Raw genomic sequence first — 22508 nt, 5'->3', positions numbered from 1 at the left:
TTAATTAATAGAAAGCAAAGAGTGGGGATTAATGGGTGTTTCTCTGGTTGGCAATCAGTAGCTAGTGGTGTCCCTCAGGGGTCAGTGTTGGGCCCACAATTGTTCACAATTTACATTGATGATTTGGAGTTTGGGACCAATTGCAATGTGCCCAAGTTTGCAGACGACATTGAGATGAGTGGTAAAGCAGAAAGTGCAGAGGATACTGGTAGTCTGCAGAGGGATTTGGATAGGTTAAGTGAATGGGCTAGGGTCTGGCAGATGGAATACAATGTTGACAAATGTGAGGTTATCCATTTTGGTAGAATAACAGCAAAAGGGATTATTATTTAAATGATAAAATATTAAAACATGCTGCTGGGCAGAGGGACCTGGATGACCTACTGCATGAGTCGCAAAAAGTTGGTTTACAGGTGCAATAGGTGATTAACAAGGCAAATGGAGTTTTGTCCTTCATTACTAGAGGGTTGGAGTTTAAGACTGGGGAGGTTATGCTGCAACTGTATAAGGCGTCAGTGAGGGAACACCTGGAGCATTTTGTCTCCTTACCCGAGAAAGGAGGTACTGGCGCTGGAGGGTAGCATTCACTAGGTTCATCCCAGAGTTGAGGGGGTTGGATTGCGAGGAGAGGTCGAGTAGACTGGGACTGTACTCGTTGGAATTTAGAAAGATACGGGGGGGGGGGGGGGGGGGGATCTTTTGAAACATATAAAATTATGAAGGGAATAGGTAGGATAGATGTGGAGAGGTTTTTTCCACTGGAGGGTGAAAGCAGAACTAGCCTCAAAATAAGGGGAAGTAGATTTAGGACTGAGTTTAGGAGGAACTCCTTCACCCAAAGGGTTGTGAATCTATGGAATTCCCTGCCCGGTGAAGCAGTTGAGGCTCCTTCTTTAAATGTTTTCAAGATAAAGATTGATAGTTTTTTGAAGAATAAAGAAATAAAGGGTTATGGTGTTCGGGCGGGAAAATGGAGCCGAGTCCACAAAAGATCATGATCTCATTGAGTTGCTGAGCAGGCTCGAAGGGCCAGATGGCCTCCTCCTGCTCCTAGTTCTTATATTTAGTTGAGACAGATGTTGCTTTAGTGGTTCAGAGTTTCCTATGTCTTCATCATGATTAATTAACGGAGTCCCCCCTGGTGTTTCCCTACAAGCACTATCTATACTCTTTCAGTACCTTTATTATACCTGTCTCTTTCTGTCTCTCGTGTAATGCAGTCGGTCTTTTCTGATTGTCCAATTAATGTTTATCCAATTTTCTGCAAACGAACTACAAGTAGTATTGTCAATGCGGAGGAAAAAAATTTGGTTCATATTTAATCAATCAACACTCGTCAACCCCTCCAGCTTTACATTCTCTCTTTTCATGCACATGGTTGCTTTCAGCGACAACTGCCATTCTTTGATTTACAACTTCTACCTCCTCATCAGTCTTCATAATCACAGCCCTTATCTCCAGTTAGTAATACGGACTGAAACAATTTGTGCTTTCTAGATTTAATTGTTCTTCACTTTCAGAATTAGAGGGTGGCACGTTTCGGCTCCATGAACTTTCTGACTGTTGTCAACAGATGCGGTGGCAGAATCACTACATGGTTCGCAATCCATCTTCCCTTAATTTTTAAAAGGAATTGATTACTGGTTATTTAATCTCCTTTGCAATTTGTGTCCTTTGCCTTGAAGAGGCACTGTGGACCTTTAAAAGGAAATTCACTTGGTGTTACTTTACAGGCTTTACATACCTCGTCCTGAATAACCTATGCCATACTATTATGTATATTTTTCTTCAAAATAGAAATGTTCGGGGAAATATATGGATCTGAAGTGGATGGCAATAGGTTTACTGCAAGAAGCTGTAACAAATTACTTTCAGAAAAGTCCTTTTGTCACTTTGTCTTCCGGTTTGCTGTCTTGTTTCCTAGCTTTGGAAGAATTACTTGCCATTTGTTCAAGATAAGTTAGTGACAGGTCTATTCGGTAGCAGCTGTTTATCATTACTTCATAATCAGAACCAAAATCATATTCAGCACTCTCGTCTGACTCTTCATCACTTCATTACTGTCATGAAGTCTTTCTTATGGCCACCTTCGGTCTTAGAACTTGCAGAATCGGATTCTCTACTAGATTTGATCTTCAACAAATTTGAGAGGAATCATTCTCGTAGAGGCAATGTAATCAATACCAGCCAAATTAGATTTGATATTATTCGCTGTGCGATCATGTCAACATTTCTTTGTGAGTAATTTAATGGCCAATGAGTTTTACAAATTCCCACATACCCTACCCTTGGCGTTTCATGTGCTAGCTGTAATACTTCCCTCGCACTCTCTGTAATCATTGGCAAGGCAATAACCTTCACCCCAGCCAAATTATTCTCCAAAAATGTTTGGAGAATACCCTGTCCACTGGGAATTTCTTAACCACCCCGACTATTACTGGACACTAAATCACATTCCAATTGTACTTTATACAATGTAACGGGGATATAATCTCCACATAAGCCACTCACCAGTACCATGGCTTTCAGTGAGCTCTCTGGAGAGAAAACAAAGTCCTTCCCCAGTGAGAGAGTTTAAGTAGCACCTGTGCCCGTAAACATAGTTATGGGTTTGACTATCAGTTGAGGAAAATGGGTGATTTTCCTCTTACACAAAAACCCTGCATATCTGTCATCTGGATTGGATTGGATTGGGATTGGTTTTATTGTTACGTGCACCGAGGCACAGTGAAAAATATTGTTCTACGTACAGTCCAGACAGATCATTCCATACATAAAAAAAAATAGGACATATACATAAATACACAATGTAAATACATAGACACAGGCATCAGGTGAAGACATACTCAGTAGAGAAGATATGTGAAGAGATCAGTTCAGTCCATAAGAGAGTCATTCAGGAGTCTGGTAACAGCGGGGAAAAAGTGGTTTTTGAACCGGTCAGTGCTTGTTCTCAGAATTTTGTATCTCCTGCTCGATGGAAGACTGAATAACCCGGATGGGAGGGGTCGACAGAGTCAATGGATGGGAGGCGGGTTCGCGTGAGGGACTGGGCTATGTTCAGGACTCTTGTGATTTATTACGGTCTTGGGCAGAACAGTTGCCATACCAGGCAACTTAAAATGAATACAGGGTATTAAGGCACTAATGTGATGCAGGCAGCTTTCTATGGTGCATCTGTAAAAATTGGTCAGAGTCAATGTCAACATGCCGAATTTCCTTAGTTTCCTGAGGAAGTACAGGCGTTGTGCTTTCTTGGTCGTACCGTTGACTTGGGTGGACCAGGACAGATTGTTGCTGATGTGCACACCAAGGAATTTGAAGCGGTCAGCCATCTTCACCTCAACACCATTGATGTAGACAGGAATGCGTACAGTACTTTGCTTCCTGAAGTCAATGACCAGCTCTTTGGTTTTGCTGGCATTGAGAGAGAGATTGTTGTCATTACACCACTCTACTGAGTTCTTTATATCCCTCCTGTATTCTGACTCATCGTTGTCCGAGATCCGACCCACTACAACTGTGTCATCAGCAAACTTGCAGATGGAGTTGGAGTTAAATTTTTCCACACAGTTGTGTGTATAGAGAGTATAGTAGGGGGCTATGTGCGCAGCCTTGAGGGGCCCGGTATTGAGGATGATCATGGAGGTGTTGTTGTTTATTCTTACTGATTTGTGGTCTATGGGTCAGGAAGTCGAGAATCCAGTTTCAGAGTGAGGAGCCAAGTCCTAGATAGCAGAGCTTTGATATGACCTTGGCTGGGATTATGGTGTGGAAGGCGGAGCTGTAGTCAACGAATAGCAGTCTGGCATGGTAACCTTGTTGTTGAGATACCCAGGGAGATGCCAGTATGCAAACTGCAGTGGATCTGAGAATTCTGGGAATATGGAGTGTGTCTCATGACCAACCTCTCGAAGCACTTCAGAATGATCAATGTCAAAGTCACAGGACGGTAATTGTTGAGGCACGATGCCTGGTTCTTCTTTCGCACCGGTATGATGGTGGTCTTCTTGAAGCAGATGGGAACCTCGGATCAGAGTAGGGAGAGGTTGAAGATGTCCGTGAACACATCTGCCAGTTGGTCCGCGCAGGATCAGAGTTCACGACCAGGGATCCCATCGCTTTCTGAGGGTTGACTTTCAAGAAGGCCGATCTGACTTCTGAAACTGTGTGTAGAAGGGACTTTAGTTGGCGGATTAGTGCCTTAATACCCTGTATTCATTTTAACCAGCTACTTGACTATATTTAATGGAAATAGGCACTTGGCAAAGCATGATGGATATTTAGCCTTATTTCAGTCAAGAAGTTCTGTATGAAATAGTCAGAAGGTCATACAATGTAAACAAGCATACAGCTGCATATTGTTTTGCTGACAGCATACAATTAGTATTTTTTGTAGGCAAGGAACCCAAGGCCTGTTATTAAATCTAACTCCGGCCTGCTCATTTTTCTGTCTCTTGCTAATCTAAAGAATGCTTTCTGTCTTAGATATTGCTTACTGTATCATATAAATTGCCTGCCTCTACTTCTGTAAAGCGGGGTCATTTGGAATGACTGTGGTCTCTCCAACCCCCCACGAACTTTGTGTTTAATTAAAGGACCTTTGGCGAAAACTCGAAGTGATGACTTATAATTTCTTCGACACTGTGACAGTAGGTATGGGTGTGTCTGAGGCTGCTGGGACAGTTGATAGTTTCCTGCTCGAACCAAGCATAGAATGCATCGAGTTCATTGCGGAGGGGTGAGCTGCTTTCGGAGATTCGATTCGGTTTTGCTTTGCAGCCAGTTACATTGTTTAAGCCTTACCACAACCGTGTCTGTGACTTTCAGCTGTGACTCCAGCTTAGTTTGGTAATGTTTCTTGTCATCCCTGATGACTTTGCAGAGGTCGTACCTGGGTTTCTTGTCTATTACCGGAGGTCATACCTGGATTTCTTGTCTATTGCCTCGGACCAGCACTGCGCGACCTTCTTAACCGGATTCTCCCACTTGCCGGGAGACGGAGCACCATCTTATGGTACGATTTTGCAAAGTGCGGTCGGGGGATGGATCGGTAGGCGTCCTTGATGTTTGTGTAGCAATGGTCAAGGATTTTGGCGACCCAGATGTGATAGGAGATGTGTTGGTGGAATTTTGACAGTATACTCTTGAGGTTGGCCTGGTTGAAGTCTCCGTCCACGATGAACAAGGCCTCCGGTTATTCTGTTTCACTGTTATTTATAGTGGTGTACAATTCGTCCAGCGCCTTCTTCACTTCTGCCTGGGGTGGGATATAGACTGCCGTGATAATGGTAGACGTAAACTCCCGTGGAAGGTAGTACTGGCAGCACTTCAGTCAGGTATTCCACGTCGAGCGAGCAGTAGTTCGCCAAGGTCGCCACATCCGAGCACCAGGAGTTGGTGAGGAGGCAAACCCCTCCACCCTTCACTTTGCCTGATGACGCCGTGCAGTCCATCCGGTGCATTGAGAAGCCATCAGGTTTTATGGCATAATCCATGAGGCAGGGGTGAGGCATGTCTCCAAGAAACAAAGCACGCAGCAGAATCTATCTCATTCCTCACACCTGCTCCCACAGCAGTGTTTACCTCAAGTCTCCTGTCACATCAGGGTCGCCAACATCCTTGACCATTGCTACACAAACATCAAGGGCACCTACCGATCCATCCCCCGACCGCACTTTGGAAAATCGGACCATGAGATGGTGCTCCTTCTCCTGGCAAGTTCCTATAGTATTCTCTGCTTGTGTTCCCTTTTCAGAATCTGCCTTATGAACCCCACAAATCCCATAGGCTTCCCTTGCAACTTCTAACATGCTGAACAAACATGCCACAACGTATTACAATGGTAATACCCAAGCTTTCGAATCCTACCCTCAGTACCTTCCTTCCTGGTCTGAGGAGATCTCAGAGCATACCCAACTATCCATTCTTTACCTTGGCCACCTGCCTTCCTTTCACTCTCCCACTTTCTATCCGTTTCAAAATTATGGGATGATGGAACAAAGTTTTTAATTTATGATTATCTCAGGCATAATTGCTGCATGCCTAACAGTTTTCATCCTCTGGTCATCAACATGGGTTCTTATTAAAGATGGTAGGCAATTTGTAAATTTCTCTGACAGAAGGTAGTTGCAACTCCCAGTGCTCGTACCCATCGGTCAATTGTTCTGCTTGACCCTTTTTGAATTCAGTATACGTCTGCCCCGGCTGTTTCCTTAAATTCCAACATTTTTGCCGATATGCTTCAGAAAATAATTCATATGCACCCAGAATAGCCTTTTTTACCTCATCATAATTCTTAAGACACCCGCTTTGACAGGGAAGCATAAACCTCCTGTGCCCACCCCATCAATTTATGCTGCATGGGTCATGTCCATGTTTCTCTTGGCCACTCCACTTGGGTTGCTATTTTCTCAAAAGCCCTAAAAAAATTTTTAGCTCTTTAATTTTGAGTTTTGGGAGGGCCTCTATAAACACATCAGCACTGGGTTCCATTCGAAGATTAAGCTCCCTTCTAATTTCAAGCAACTCCCCACTAATCCGTAGTGAAATGCTTTTTCCTTTCCCACTCTCTCTAATTCCAACCTCATTTCAATCTCCATTTCTTTTTCTATTCTTTTTCATTCCCTTTCATGCTCAAACTGAACGGAAACTCTTTCCACCTCAAACTCCCCACCAGAAAACGGCTTGATGCTACACTACTTTATTGGCTCTCCCATGTTCCTGGCATCTCTTTCAAATTGAAATGTTGAGCAATCACTTCAATCATATCCACCTTCCTAGCTCTAGCGGTTACCCTTCTCCTGCCAATTTGACTAGCTTGTCTTTTCAAAGCTCTTTTAAATAAACCATAGATACGTTGGCCACCTGAAATCCCTTAGCAGCTTGCAGAGGCATCCTGTTAGATCACTACACACCAGGTAACTCTTTTTAATTTATACTGTAACCCAAATTCCACCCTATACCATTCCAAAGATCCCGGGCCCGAGACACCAAATTATGTTACATCACCATGGGCGAGTGCGCAGTCAATTCCAGCCCCATTTGCCTCGGAGTCACAACACAAACAAATTAACCAATAACACTTCAAAGAACAAACAAAGAAATGTACAGCACAGGAACAGGCCCTTCGGCCCTCCAAGCCCGTGCCGACCATGCTGCCCGACTAAACTACAATCTTCTACACTTCCTGGGTCCGTATCCCTCCATTCCCATCATATTCATGTATTTGTCAAGATGCCCCTTAAATGTCACTATCGTCCCTGCTTCCACCACCTCCTCTGGTAGCGAATTCCAGGCACCCACTACCCTCTGCGTAAAAAACTTGCCTCGTACATCTACTCTAAACCTTGCCCCTCTCACCTTAAACCTATGCCCTCTAGTAATTGACCCCTCTACCCCGGGGAAAAGCCTCTGACTATCCACTCTGTCTATGCCCCTCATAATTTTGTAGATCTCTATCAGGTCGCCCCTCAACCTCCTTCGTTCCAGTGAGAACAAACAGAGTTTATTCAACCGGTCATCATAGCTAATGCCCTCCATACCAGGCAACATTCTGGTAAATCTCTTCTGCACCCTCTCTAAAGCCTCCACATCCTTCTGGTAGTGTGGCGACCAGAATTGAACACTATACTCCAAGTGTGGCCTAACTAAGGTTCTATACAGCTGCAACATGACTTGCCAATTCTTATACTCAATGCCCCGGCCAATGAAGGCAAGCATGCCGTATGCCTTCTTGACTACCTTCTCCACCTGTGTTGCCCCTTTCAGTGACCTGTGGACCTGTACTTGTTAGGAAGGAAGATGTGTTGGGCATTTTGAAAAACTTGAGGATAGACAAGTCCCCCAGGCCTGACGGGATATATCCAAGGATTCTATGGGAAGCAAGAGATGAAATTGCAGAGCCGTTGGCAATGATCTTTTTGCCCTCACTGTCAACAGGGGTGGTACCAGGGGATTGGAGAGTGGCGAATGTCGTGCCCCTGTTCAAAAAAGGGACTAGGGATAACCCTGGGAATTACAGGCCAGTTAGTCTTACTTCGGTGGTAGGCAAAGTAATGGAAAGGGTACTGAAGGATAGGATTTCTGAGCATCTGGAAAGACACTGCTTGATTAGGGATAGTCAGCACGGATTTGTGAGGGGTAGGTCTTGCCGTACAAATCTTATTGAATTCTTTGAGGAGGTGAGCAAGCATGTGGATGAAGGTAAAGCAGTGGATCCAGTACATAGATTTTAGTAAGGCATTTGATAAGGTTCCCCATGGTAGGCTTCTGCAGAAAGTAAGGAGGCATGGGATAGTGGGAAATTTGGCCAGTTGGATAGCGAACTGGCTAACCGATAGAAGTCAGAGAGTGGTGGTGGATGGCAAATATTCAGCCTGAATCCCAGTTACCAGTGGCGTACCGCAGGGATCAGTTCTGGGTCCTCTGCTGTTTGTGATTTTCATTAATGACTTGGATGAGGGAGTTGAAGGGTGGGTCAGTAAATTTGCAGATGATACGAAGATTGGTGGAGTTGTGGATAGTGAGGAGGGCTGTTGTCGGCTGCAAAGAAACATAGATAGGATGCAGAGCTGGGCTGAGACGTGGCAGATGGAGTTTAACCCTGAAAAGTGTGAGGTTGTCCATTTTAGAGGGACAAATATGAATGCGGAATACAGGGTTAACGGTAGAGTTCTTGGCAATGTGGAGGAGCAGAGAGATCTTGGGGTCTATGTTCATACATCTTTGAAAGTTGCCACTCAAGTGGATAGTGCTGTGAAGAAGGCCTATGGTGTGCTCGCGTTCATTAACATAGGGATTGAATTTAATAGCCGTGAGGTGATGATGCAGCTGTACAAAACTTTGGTAAGGCCACATTTGGAGTACTGTGTACAGTTCTTGTCACCTCATCTTAGGAAGGATGTGGAAGCTTTGGAAAAGGTGCAAAGAAGATTTACCAGGATGTTACCTGGAATGGAGAGTAGGTCTTACGAGGAAAGGTTGAGGATGCTAGGCCTTTTCTCATTAGAACGGAGAAGGATGAGGGGCGACTTGATAGAGGTTTATAAGATGATCAGGGGAATAGATAGAGTAGACAGTCAGAGACTTTTTCCCCGGGTGGAACAAACCATTACAAGGGGACATAAATTTAAGGTGAAAGGTGGAAGATATGAAGGAGGATATCAGAGGTAGGTTCTTTACCCAGAGAGTAGTGGGGGCATGGAATGCACTATCTGTGGAAGTAGTTGAGTCGGAAACATTAGGGACCTTCAAGCAGCTACTGGATAGGTACATGAATTACGGTAAAATTATATAGTGTAGATTTATTTGTTCTTAAGGGCAGCACGGTAGCATTGTGGATAGCACAATTGCTTCACAGCTCCAGGGTCCCAGGTTCGATTCCGGCTTGGGGTCACTGTCTGTGGGGAATCTGCACGTCCTCCCAGTGTCTGCGTGGGTTTCCTCCGGGTGCTCCGGTCTCCTCCCACAGTCCAAAGATGTGCAGGGTAGGTGGATTGGCCATGATAAATTGCCCTTAGTGTCCAAAATTGCCCTTGGTGTTGGATGGAGGTGTTGAGTTTGGGTAGGGTGCTCTTTCCAAGAGCCGGTGCAGACTCAGGGGGCCGAATGGCCTCCTTCTGCACTGTAAATTCAATGATAATCTATGATTTATCTAGGACAAAGGTTCGGCACAACATCGTGGGCCGAAGGGCCTGTTCTGTGCTGTATTTTCTATGTTCTATATAGAAAGGTTGGAGACTTGGGCGGAGAGATGGCAGACGGAGTTGAATCCGGAAAAGTGCAAGGTAATGCATTTTTGAAGGTTCAATACAGGTGAGAAATATATATTAAATGGCAGAAGCCTTAAGAGTATTGATGAGGAGATGCCGGCGTTGGACTGGGGTGAGCACAGTAAAAAGTCTTACAACACCAGGTTAAAGTCCAACAGGTTTGTTTCAAATCACTAGCTTTCGGAGCACTGCTCCTTCCTCAGGTGAATGAAGAGGTAGGTTCCAGAAACATTTATACAGGCAAAGTCAAAGATGCAAGACGATACTTTGAATGCGAGCATTTGCAGATAATTAAGTCTTTACAGAGCCAGAGAGAGGGGTAACCCCAGGTTAAAAAGGTGTGCATTGCCTCAAGCCAGGTAGGATTTCGCAAGCCCAGGCCGGATGGTGAGGGGTGAATGTAATGCGACATGAATCCAAGTTGAGGCCATACTCATGTGTGCGGAACTTGGCTACAAGTTTCTGCTCGGCGATTCTGCGTTGTCGCGCGTCCTGAAGGCCGCCTTGGAGGACACGTACCCGAAGATTAGAGGCTGAATGCCCTCGATTGCTGAAGTGTTCCCCGTCCGGAAGGGAACATTCCTGCCTGGCGACTGTCGCGTTATGTCCGTTCATCCGTTGTCGGCATGGCCTCGCCAATGTACCATGCTTCGGGTCATCTTTTCCTGTAGTGTACAAGGTAGACAACGTTGGGCGAGTCGCACGAGTATGTACCGCGTACCTGGTGGGTGGTGTTCCCACGTGTAATGGTGGTACCCTTGTCGATGATCTGGCACGTCTTGCAGAGATTGCCATAGCAGGGTTGTGTGGTGTCGTGGTTGCTGTTCTGAAGGCTGGATAGTTTGCTGCAAACAATGGTTTGTTTGAGGTTGCGCGGTTGTTTGAAGGCAAGTCGTGGGGGTGTGGGAATGACCTTGGCAAGATGTTCGTCTTCATCGATGACGTGTTGAAGGCTGCAAAGAAGATGTCGTAGTTTCTCCGCTTCGTTGAAGTACTGGACGACGAAGGGCACTCCGTCGGTTGTGTCCTGTGTTTGTTTTCTGAAGAGGTTGGTGCGTTGTTTTGCTGTGGCGTGCTGGAACTGTCGATCGATGAGTCGAACGCCATATCCCATTCGTACAAGGGCATCTTTCAGTGTCTGTTCCGCACATACTCGTGCGACTCGGCCAACGTTGTCTACCTCATACGCTGCAGGAAGGGATGTCCCGAAGCGTGGTACATCGGCAAGACCATGCAGATGCTGTGACAACGGATGAACAGACGTCACGCGACAATCGCCATGCAGGAATGTTCCCTTCCAGTCGGGGAATTCTTCAGCAGTCGAGGGCATTCAGCCTCTGATCTTCGGGTAAGGGTTCTCCACGGCGGCCTTCAGGATGCGCGACAACGCAGAATCGCCAAGCAGAAACTGATAGCCAAGTACTGCACACACGAGTATGGCCTCAACCGGGACCTTGGATTTACGTCACATTACATTCACCCCCCCACCATCTGGCCTGGGTTGCGAAATCATACCAACTGTCCTGGCTTGATACAATTCACACCTCTTTAACCTAGGGTTACCCTTCTCTCTGGCTCTGTAAAGACTTAATTACCTGCAAATGCTTGCATTCAAAGTATCGTCTTGCATCTTTGACTTTGTCTACATAAATGTTTCTGGAACCTACCTCTTCATTCACCTGAGGAAGGAGCAGTGCTCCGAAAGCTAGTGATTTGAAACAAACCTGTTGTACTTTAACCTGGTGTTGTAAGACTTCTTACTTAAGAGTACTGACAGATAGAGGGATCTGGGTGCAAGGTCCAATGGTCACTGAAAGTGGAAACGCAGATGGAGAAGGTAGTCAAGAAGGCATATGGCATGTTTGCCTTCATCAGCCGGGGAATGGAGTATAAAAATTGGCAAGTCATGCTGCAATTCTATAGAACCTTCTACACTTACTGTCACAAGTAGGCTTCAATGTAGTTACTGTGAAAAGCCCCTAGTCGCTACATTCTGGCGCCTGTTCAGGGATGCCTGTACGGGAATTAAACCTGTGCTGCAGGCATTGTTCTGCATTACAAGCCAGCTGTTTAGCCCACTATGCTAAACCAGCCTCTGGATACAGTAAGTGCTGGCAAGTGGGATTTGGTGGGCAGGTCAGGGCCTTTCATGCATCGGTCCAGACCCGATGGGCTGAAGGGCATCTTATGCACAGTAGTATTCTGTGTTTCTACTGAAGAGGTTTATCAGGATGTTGCCTGATATGGTGGGCATTAGTTATGAGGAGAGGTTGAATGACCTTGGTTTGTTTTGACTGGAATAACGGAGGCTGAGGGGCACCCTGATAGAAGTCTACAAAATTATGAATGGCATGGACAAAGTGGATAGTCAGAAGCTTTTTCCCAGGGTGGAAGAGTTAATTACTAAGGTTAATTACTATAGGTTTAATGTGCGAGGGGCAAAGTTTAGAGGAGATATACGAGTGAACTTTTTTTACACAGTAGTGGGTGCCTGGAACTCGCTGCTGGAGGTGGTGGTGGAAGCGGATACGTTAGTAATGTTTTGAGGGGCGTCTTGACAAATACATGAATAGGATGCGAATAGAGGGATACGGATCCCGTAAGTGTAGCAGGTTTTAGGTTAGACAGGCAGCATGGTTAGAACAGGCTTGGAGGGCCTATTCCTGTGCTGTACGTTTCTTTGTTCTCTGTATAAGACCTAGTAACAGTACATGGCTGATTTTGCAATGATGTAAGGCTTGAGTATTATTCAACTCGATGGATTAACTGACCATCTATCTATATATATATATATATATATATATATATATAAAATATATCTACACACACACACACACAGTGACTAGCGTATATTATCAATGCCATACATTTATATCATGTATTTACTCTGTATAACCTTTATAACTTATGATTATGGCTACACACTTATATTAAGAATTCATTTTGTATAATCTTAAGCATAACAGATATTGTAATATTTCTATACTAAGCATTATGAAACATTCTGTAGTTGGAAGTCTCGACCATATTATCTTTTATACTAAAAGTAAAATGATCCAGTACAGCTTCTATGCAGTAAGGAATTAGTTGGGGTCTCACGGCCAAATCGCTGATGAGGGAAACTAGATCTTTGTTTCTCATCATACTGCTGCTATCAAGCAGTTATCATGGAGAAGGAATTTGTAGTCATAAAATCCCGCCCTACAGGACAAGGAATCACTGGTCAGCAAAGGGCTAGAAGTGTAACCTCTTATCAATTATAAAGGTCACCACAGACTCGTTGAACATTTGGGATAATAAAGCCATCACATAAAACCTTGGAGGGTTATGCATTTGCTAGGAAAAGACCAGGATACAGGATAGTGGGAGGAGTAAAGAGTGGTAAAAACCGTCTGAAACGGTATATAACTTGTGCTCTCATGTCTGTTAATCAAGATGAGTTTTGCTGATTCCTTATGGGAAGAATAAGTCAGACTTTGTCTCCTGGCTGTCTTCACGTGGATCCTCATTAAAAGCCAATGAAAAGAGTCTACCATATTTGATCCTTGTCTACTTCTACCAATCTAACAGTAGGGTGCTCTTTCAGAGATTGCTACCGACTCGATGGGCCGAATGGCCTCTTTCTGTACTATGGGCAGTACTGTAGCGGTGGTTAGCACTGTTGCTTCACAGCACCCGGGACCCGAGTTTGATTCCCTGTGTCTGCATCGGTTTCCTCCGAGTGCCCCAGTTTCCTCCCACAAGTCCTGAAAGACGTGCTTGTTAGGTGAATTGGACATTCTGAATTCTCCCCGTGTACCCAAACAGGTGCTGTAGTGTGGCGACTAGGGGATTTTTATAGTAACTTCATTGCAGTGTTAATATAAGCCTACTTGTGACACTAATTATTATTTGGGATTCTATGGTTCTATGTAACTTGAAAAGGGAACATTTTCAGGTCTATGGGAAAAAGAGGAGGGATATGAGAAACTAATTGGAAAGTCTTTCAGGAAGTGAGCACAGGTATGATGGACAAAATCGGCTCTTTCTAAGATGTAAGATTCCACGTCCCAGCGCCTGCCTGAAAGTGAGAAGCTGAGGACAGCGTTCAACTTCATGGTTAGTGACAAAGGCATGTGGGAAATGAACTCCTTTTAGAAATATTCCTTTCCAGTCCGAGAATGCTGATGTTAATAGATTATCATAGAATTTACAGTGCAGAAGGAGGCCATTCGGCCCATCGAGTCTGCACCGGCTCTTGGAAAGAACACCCTACCCAAGGTCAACACCTCCACCCTATCCCCATAACCCAGCAACCCCACCCAACACTAAGGACAATTTTGAACACTAAGGTCAATTTATCAAGGCCAATCCACCTAACCTGCACATCTTTGGACTGTGGGAGGAAACCGGAGCACCCGGAGGAAACCCACGCACACACGGGGAGGATGTGCAGACTCCGCACAGACAGTGACCCAAGCCGGAATCGAACCTGGGACCCTGGAGCTGTGAAGCGATTGTGCTATCCACAATGAAACTAGAATCAAACAACCAGACTGAGCTCAAAGTCCTCAGGGTTCAGATAATAACCATAAATTATTCTAGTTTTGCAAATGGACTGGAATTAGTAATTGATCAGTCTTGTTCTTGCATCATCAAATATTCTCTGTGCCTTGCCTGTGCTATCAAGAAAACTGCTAACTTATAAAAATGAATTAATACCTGTTGCAATAATGATATCTGATTGAAGCTCTGCAACTTGTTCTTGCGTAACCTCTGACCATTCTAGTCCTACAACAGTAATTTTTGGTCTCTGGATTTCTTCAGATAGATTTTTATTCTTGAGCTCTGTTTCACGGTCTTTTAGGTTCCAGGTGTCAGAGTTTAGTTGGAGATCATTATTAAGAATATTTTTCCTCAGTTGCTGAAGTACACTTGGATGGCAGTCACTGAATATATACTGTTTGGGAGCGCAGGTCTTGCATATGATAATTCCAGCGAGACCAGTTCCACTACCCAACTCCAAAATGCTCCTGGTACAGAGAAAGCTAACAATTACTTCCTTCAAAAATGGAGTCATTAGCAGAATGGTTGATAATTCACCAAACAAAATATTCACTTCAGTTACAACAGAGCTATAAGCATTTTCCTTTTAGGAAGTAATCATGAATGTGGTGATATCCCATTGACAGTTAAAACAAATATTTGGAATGAAAAGAATAAAAAAGTTACAACACAATATATTGATGATTCCACATGAAGTGGAATCTGCTGTAACTCCTCAGAGTTCACAATCACAGCAACCATTTTACAAAAAGAGAAATCACAGAGACCCCATGCCATCCTCATAAACCTCCTTGTAACTTGCTGGGGAGCAGCAGTGGCAGAGGAGCAGTCACTCATTGCATTGATGAAAAGGAGAACGGGAAGATGAAAGAAAATAGCCACGGTGGGATGGGAAAGGGCACCTGGGTGTCCTCGGGCTGGCATGGAGAAGATGGGCTGAATGGCCTCCTTCAGTGCTGTACGTTTTCTATAATTCTATGATTCTAAGACAATCAGAAACATTAAGTTCCCCTTTACAGGAAAAATTTGATGCCCATTGTTGCCACCTTTGTGCTTGTTTTATGTATTGAGTCTAATAATTCTGACCTGCAATTAAACACCTCCGAGTTTTCCATTGCCCATTCTGCAAAGAACAATGCAGCTTCCCACGTGACCAGGCCAGTAGTTCCTTCGGAGATTATTGCCACATTTTCACCAAGTCTAATATTCTCTCCTGACAACTGAATAGCAATATATACAAAATCAAAAGCACGGAAATATTTTCTCACTGCTTTCTTCGTACGATAAAACAACAAGACAATAGAACATTTGTTTTATACATTTAAAAATCCTCAATGTTAAACAGGTACAAATTACACTATATATAAACTTCTGCTTATATCTACAGATGCTAATTATAAAATATGATCGCTCAGAAATAGGACGTTCTGCTTCTAGTCTCAATTTTGTTAACCCACCTTTTATGTGGCACTTTGTAAAACACTTTCTAGAAATTCATATGGATAACATCCACCGCATTCAGTTCATCAACATTCTCTGTTACTTCATAAAAACATAAGAACTAGGAGCAGGAGTAGGCCATCTGGCCCCTCGAGCCTGCTCCACCATTCAATGAGATCATGGCTGATCTTTTGTGGACTCAGCTCCAATTTCCCGCCCGAACACCATAACCCTTAATCCCTTTATTCTTCAAAAAGCTATCTATCTTTATCTTAAAAACATTTAATGAAGGCGCCTCCACTGCTTCACTGGGCAAGGAATTCCATAGATTCACAACCCTTTGAGTGAAGAAGTTCCTCCTAAACTCAGTCCTAAATCTACTTCCCCTTATTTTGAGGCTATGCCCTCTAGGTCTGCTTTCACCCGCCAGTGGAAACAACCTGCCCGCATCTATCCTATCTATTCCCTTCATAATCTTATATGTTTCTATAAGATCCCCCCTCATCCTTCTAAATTCCAACGAGTACAGTACCAGTCTACTCAACCTCTCCTCGTAATCCAACCCCTTCAGCTCTGGGATTAACCTAGTGAATCTCCTCTGCACACCCTCCAGTGCCAGTACGTCCTTTCTCAAGTAGGGAGACCAAAACTGAACACAATACTCCAGGTGTGGCCTCACTAACACCTTATACAATTGCAACATAACCTCCCTAGTCTTAAACTCCATCCCTCTAGCAATGAAGGACAAAATTCCATTTGCCTTCTTAATCACCTGTTGCACCTGAAAACCAACTTTTTGCGACTCATGCACTAGCACACCCAGGTCTCTCTGCACAGCAGCATGTTTTAATATTTTATCATTTAAATAATAATCCCTTTTGCTGTTATTCCTACCAAAATGGATAACCTCACATTTGTCAACATTGTATTCCATCTGCCAGACCCTAGCCCATTCACTTAGCCTATCCAAATCCCTCTGCAGACTTCCAGTATCCTCTGCAATTTTTGCTTTACCACTTATCTTAGTGTCGTCTGCAAACTTGGACACATTGCCCTTGGTCCCCAACTCCAAATCATCTATGTAAATTGTGAACAGTTGTGGGCCCAACACTGATCCCTGAGGGACACCACTAGCTACTGATTGCCAACCAGAGAAACACCCATTAATCCCCACTCTTTGCTTTCTATTAATTAACCAATCCTCTATCCATGCTACTACTTTCCCCTTAATGCCATGCATCTTTATCTTATGCAACAACCTTGTGTGGCACCTTGTCAAAGGCTTTCTGGAAATCCAGAAATACCACATCCATTGGCTCCCCGTTATCTACCACACTGTTAATGTCCTCAAAAAATGTCACTAAATTAGTTAGGCATGACCTGCCCTTTATGAACCCATGCTGCGTCTGCCCAATGGGACAATTTCCATCCAGATGCCTCGCTATTTCTTCGTTGATGATAGATTCCAGCATCTTCCCTACTACCGAAGTTAAGCTCACTGGCCTATAATTACCCGCTTTCTGCCTACCTCCTTTTTTAAACAGTGGTGTCACGTTTGCTAATTTCGAATCCGCTGGGACCACCCCAGAGTCTAGTGAATTTTGGTAAATTATCACTAGTGCATTTGCAATTTCCCCAGCCATCTCTTTTAGCACTCTGGGATGCATTCCATCAGGTCCAGGAGACTAGTCTACCTTTAGCCCCATTGGCTTGCCCATCACTACCTCCTTGGTGATAACAATCCTCTCAAGGTCCTCACCGGTCATAGCCTCATTTCCATCAGTCACTGGCATGTTATCTGTGTCTTCCACTGTGAAGACCGACCCAAAAAACCTGTTCAGTTCCTCAGCCATTTCCTCATCTCCCATTATTAAATCTCCCTTCTCATCCTCTAAAGGACCAATATTTACCTTAGCTACTCTTTTTTGTTTTATGTATTTGTAGAAACGTTTACTATCTGTTTTTATATTCTGAGCAAGTTTACTCTCATAATCTATCTTACTCTTCTTTATAGCTTTTTTAGTAGCTTTCTGTTGCCCCCTAAAGATTTTCCAGTCCTCTAGTCTCCCACTGATCTTTGCTACTTTGTATGCTTTTTCCTTCAATTTGATACTCTCCCTTATTTCCTTAGATATCCACGGTCGATTTTCCCTCTTTTTACCATCCTTCCTTTTTGTTGGTATAAACCTTTGCTGAGCACTGTGAAAAATCACTTGGAAGGTTCTCCACTGTCCCTCAACTGTTTCACTATAAAGTCTTTGCTCCCAGTCTACCTTAGCTAGTTCTCTCATCCCATTGTAATCTCCTTTGTTTAAGCACAAAACACTAGTGCTTGATTTTACCTTCTCATCCTCCAGCTGCATTTTAAATTCCACCTTCCGATCGCTCCTTCCGAGAGGATCCCTAACTATGAGATCCTGAATCAATCCTGTCTCATTACACAGGACCAGATCTATGACCGCTTGTTCCCTCGTAGGTTCCATTACATACTGTTCTAGGAAACTATCGCGGATACATTCTATAAACTCCTCCTCAAGGCTGCCTTGACCGACCTGGTTAAACCAATCAACATTTAGATTAAAATCCCCCATGATAACTGCTGTAACATTTCTACATGCATCTGTTATTTCTTTGTGTATTGCCTGTCCCACCATAATGTTACTATTTAGTGGCCTATAGATTACTCCTATCAGTGACTTTTTCGCCTTACTATTCCTGATTTCCACCCAAATGGATTCAACCTTATCCTCCATAGCACCGATGTCATCCCTTACTGTTGCCCGGATGTCATCCTTAAATAACAGAGCTACACCACCTCCCTTACCATCCACTCTGTCCTTCCGAAAAGTTTGATACCCTCGGATATTTAACTCCCAATCGTGACCATCCTTTAACCATGTTTCAGTAATGGCCGCTAAATCATAGTCATTCACGATGATTTGCGCCATCAACCCATTTACCTTATTCCGAATACTACGAGCATTCAGGTAAAGTACACTTATGTCGGCTTTTTTTTTTGAACCTCTGTTCTGAATCTTAACACCGTGATCAGTAACCTCTCCCAAGTTATATTTCCTCTTAACTTTTCCCCTAATTTTCCTTGTCGTCGAACCCATATCTTCATGTAACAACCTGCCGCGTCGCTTACCATTAATGTTTTCACTTCCCGTTTTATTTCTTTTAGTATTCCTGGTGCTATTCACTGAGCTCCCCTCAGTCACTGTACGTTGTACTGTCGCCCTTTTTGATTTTTGACTATGGCTTCTCTGCCTTACACTTTCCCCCTTACTGCCTTTTATTTCTGTCCCTGTTTTACTACCTTCCAACTTCCTGCATCGGTTCCCGTCCCCCTGCCACATTAGTTTAAACTCTCCCCAACAGCTCTTGCCCAGGTGCAGACCGTCCGGTTTGTACTGGTCCCACCTCCCCCAGAACCGATTCCAATGTCCCATGAATTTGAATCCCTCCCTCTTGCACCATCTCTCGAGCCACGCATTCATCCTCTCTATCCTGACATTCCTACTCTGACTAGCTCGTGGCACTGGTAGAAATCCTGAGATCCTTTGAGGTCCTACTTTTTAGTTTAACTCCTAGCTCCCTAAATTCAGCTTGTAGGACCTCGTCCCGTTTTTTACCTATATCGTTGGTGCCTATGTGCACCACGACAGCTGGCTGTTCACCCTCCCCCCCCCCCCCCCCCCCCAGAATGTCCTGCAGCCGCTCCGAGACATCCTGGACCCTTGCACCAGGGAGGCAACATACCATCCTGGAGTCTTGATACAGTCCGCAGAACCGCCTGTCTATTCCCCTTACAATTGAGTCCCCTATCACTATAGCCCTGCCATTCTTCTTCCTGCCCAGCTGCGCAGCAGAGCCAGCCACGGTGCCATGAACCTGGCTGCTGCTGCCTTCCCCTGGTGAGCCATCTCCCTCAACAGTATCCAAAGCGGTATATCTGTTTTGCAGGGAGATGACCGCAGAGGACACCTGCACTGCCTTCCTACTCTTGCTCTGTCTTTTGGTCACCCATTTTCTATCTCCCTCAGTACCTTTCACCTGCAGTGTGACCAACTCGCTAAACGTGCTATCCACGACGTCCTCAGCATCGCGGATGCTCGAAAGTGAGTCCATCCGCAGCTCCAGAGCCGTCAAGCGGTCTAACAGGAGCTGCAACTGGACACACTTCTTGCACGTGAAGGAGCCAGGGACAGTGGACATGTCTCTGAGCTCCCAGATCGCACACGAGGAGCATGGCACGGGTCTGAGATCTCCTGCCATGTCTTAAACCTTCGGTTAACTTCAACAACTACAATTTCAACAAAAAATAAATAAATAAATATACCAATGAAAAGAAACAGAAACACTACTTACCAGGGATAAAAAGCACCTCCTCCCCCCAAGCTTCGAATTCCCACCTAGATTCAAATTCCCAAACTCACTCTTTGCTGCCTCTCCCTGGCTCACTGGGAGAACTCACTGGGAGTGAGTTTACAAGTTGCTCTTTGCTCTTTTTAAACTGTCCTGAATTGACTCCCCTCCCCCACCTGCTTTTAGATCAAGGTCGATTTAAGTGACTGACACTTAACTGCCAACCAGTTATGTGAATGGGTGGGGCAGCCCTTGTTAACCCACACTGCACAATACTAGCTTAATTTAAATTAATTTAAACTCCTGAAATTTAAAAGGAGCTGCCTTACTGATTTAATTCAATTCCCACCTAGATTCAAATTCCCAAACTCACTCTTTGCTGCCTCACTCTGGCTGTCTTCTCTCTGGCTCACTGGGAGAACTCACCTTCAATTAGTATTATGTGGAGATGCCGGCGTTGGACTGGGGTGAGCACAGTAAGAAGTCTTACAACACCAGGTTAAAGTCCAATAGGTTTGTTTCGAATCACTAGCTTTCGGAGCGCAGCTCCATCCTCAGTTCCTTCACCTGAGGAAGGAGCTGCGCTCCGAAAGCTAGTGATTCGAAACAAACCTGTTGGACTTTAACCTGATGTTGTAACACTTCTTACTGAGTTCAATTAGTATGACCTACCTTTTGTAAATCCTTGCTGGTTCTGCTTCATTAACTCAAACCACTCCAAATGCCTGTTGACTTTTTTCCCCTGATTATTGTTCTTGAGCCTTACTGTGGAGAGGTGGTGGCTTAGTATTGTCGCTGGACTAGTAATCCAAAGACCCAGGGTAATCCTCTGGTTTCAAATCTCACCATGGCTGATGGTGAAATTTAAACTCAATAAATAAAACATCACAAATTAAAAGTCGAATAATGGCAGGAAACCATTGTCAATTGTCGTAAAAGCCCTGGTTCATTAATTCACTGATCACTGCATGTGACTCCAGACCAATAGCAATGTGGTCGACTCTTAAATGCCCTCTGAAATGGCCTAGCAAGACACTCAGTTGTATCCAACCATGACAAGAAAACACAAAGGAATGAAACCGAACAGAACACCAGGCTTCGGCTTGCAAATCAAAAACTCCTGGGAGTCTTCAACATCTTTGGACCCCATGAAGTCTCATGGCTTCAGGTCAAACATGGGCAAGGAAACCTGCTGATTACCACGTACAGTCCACCCTCAGCTGATGGACAAGTTTCCTGGCCCTGATGGAATGCATTCTCGAGTGCTAAAAGAGATGGCTAGGGAAATTGCGAATGCACTAGAGATAATTTACCAAAATTCACTAGACTCTGGGGTGGTCCCGGCAGATTGGAAATTAGCAAACGTGACACCACTGTTTAAAAAGGAGGTAGGCAGAAAGCGGGTAATTATAGGCCAGTGAGCTTAACTTCGGTAGTAGGGATGATGCTGGAAGGGAGATTTAATAATGGGAGATGAGGAAATGGCTGAGGAACTGAACAGGTTTTTTGGGTCGGTCTTCACCGTGGAATAACATGCCAGTGACTGATGGAAATGAGGCTATGACAGGTGAGGACTTTCAGAGGATTGTTATCACCAAGGAGGTAGTGATGGGCAAGCTAATGGGGCTAAAGGTAGACAAGTCTCCTGGACCTGATGGAATGCATCCCAGAGTGCTAAAAGAGATGGCTAGGGAAATTGCAAATGCACTAGTGATAATTTACCAAAATTCACTAGACTCTGGGGTGGTCCCGGCAGATTGGAAATTAGCAAACGTGACACCACGGTTTAAAAAAGGAGGTAGGCAGAAAGCGGGTGAGCTTAACTTCGGTAGTAGGAAAGATGCTGGAATCTGTCATCAAGAAATAGCGAGGCATCTGGATGGAAATTGTCCCATTGGGCAGACACAGCATGGGTTCATAAAGGGCAGATCGTGCCTAACTAATTTAGTGGAAATTTTTGAGGACATTACCAGTGCGGTAGATAACGGGGAGCCAATGGATGTGGTATATCTGGATTTCCAGAAAGCCTTTGACAAGGTGCCACACAAAAGGTTGCTGCACAAGATAAAGATGCATGGTATTAAGGGTAAAGTAGTAGCATGGATAGAGGATTGGTTAATTAATAGAAAGCAAAGAGTGGGGATTAATGAGTGTTTCTCTGGTTGGCAATTAGTAGCTAGTGGTGTCCCTCAGGGATCAGTGTTGGGCCCACAATTGTTCACAATTTACATCGATGATTTGGAGTTGGGGGCCAAGGGCAATGTGTCCAAGTTTGCAGACGACACTAAGATGAGTGGTAAAGCAAAAAGTGCAGAGGATACTGGAAGTCTGCAGAGGGATTTGGATAGGTTAAGTGAATGGGCTAGGGTCTGGCAGATGGAA

At 44.4% G+C, this 22508-nt stretch overlaps 1 protein-coding gene across 5 annotated transcripts in view; it reads right to left on the bottom strand.

Annotated features, from left to right (window-relative positions):
- Window positions 1–22508, bottom strand: part of eef2kmt (eukaryotic elongation factor 2 lysine methyltransferase) — a 79832-nt gene that overhangs the window by 37860 nt on the left and 19464 nt on the right. For 3 of the 5 annotated variants that reach the window (XM_072480742.1, XM_072480741.1, XM_072480744.1), the window contains 2 exons: window positions 15405–15538; window positions 14475–14800 (listed from right to left, as the gene is read on the bottom strand). In XM_072480742.1, the coding sequence (XP_072336843.1) occupies window positions 14475–14800; window positions 15405–15538 (460 nt within the window). The remainder of the gene's footprint in view (window positions 1–14474; window positions 14801–15404; window positions 15539–22508) is intronic. The other 2 variants (XM_072480743.1, XM_072480746.1) reach the window with 1 other exon arrangement.

This window comes from Scyliorhinus torazame, chromosome 17 (assembly GCF_047496885.1).
Source record: "Scyliorhinus torazame isolate Kashiwa2021f chromosome 17, sScyTor2.1, whole genome shotgun sequence".
Lineage (NCBI taxonomy): Eukaryota > Metazoa > Chordata > Chondrichthyes > Carcharhiniformes > Scyliorhinidae > Scyliorhinus > Scyliorhinus torazame.
This window is presented reverse-complemented; position numbering and strand designations above follow the sequence as displayed.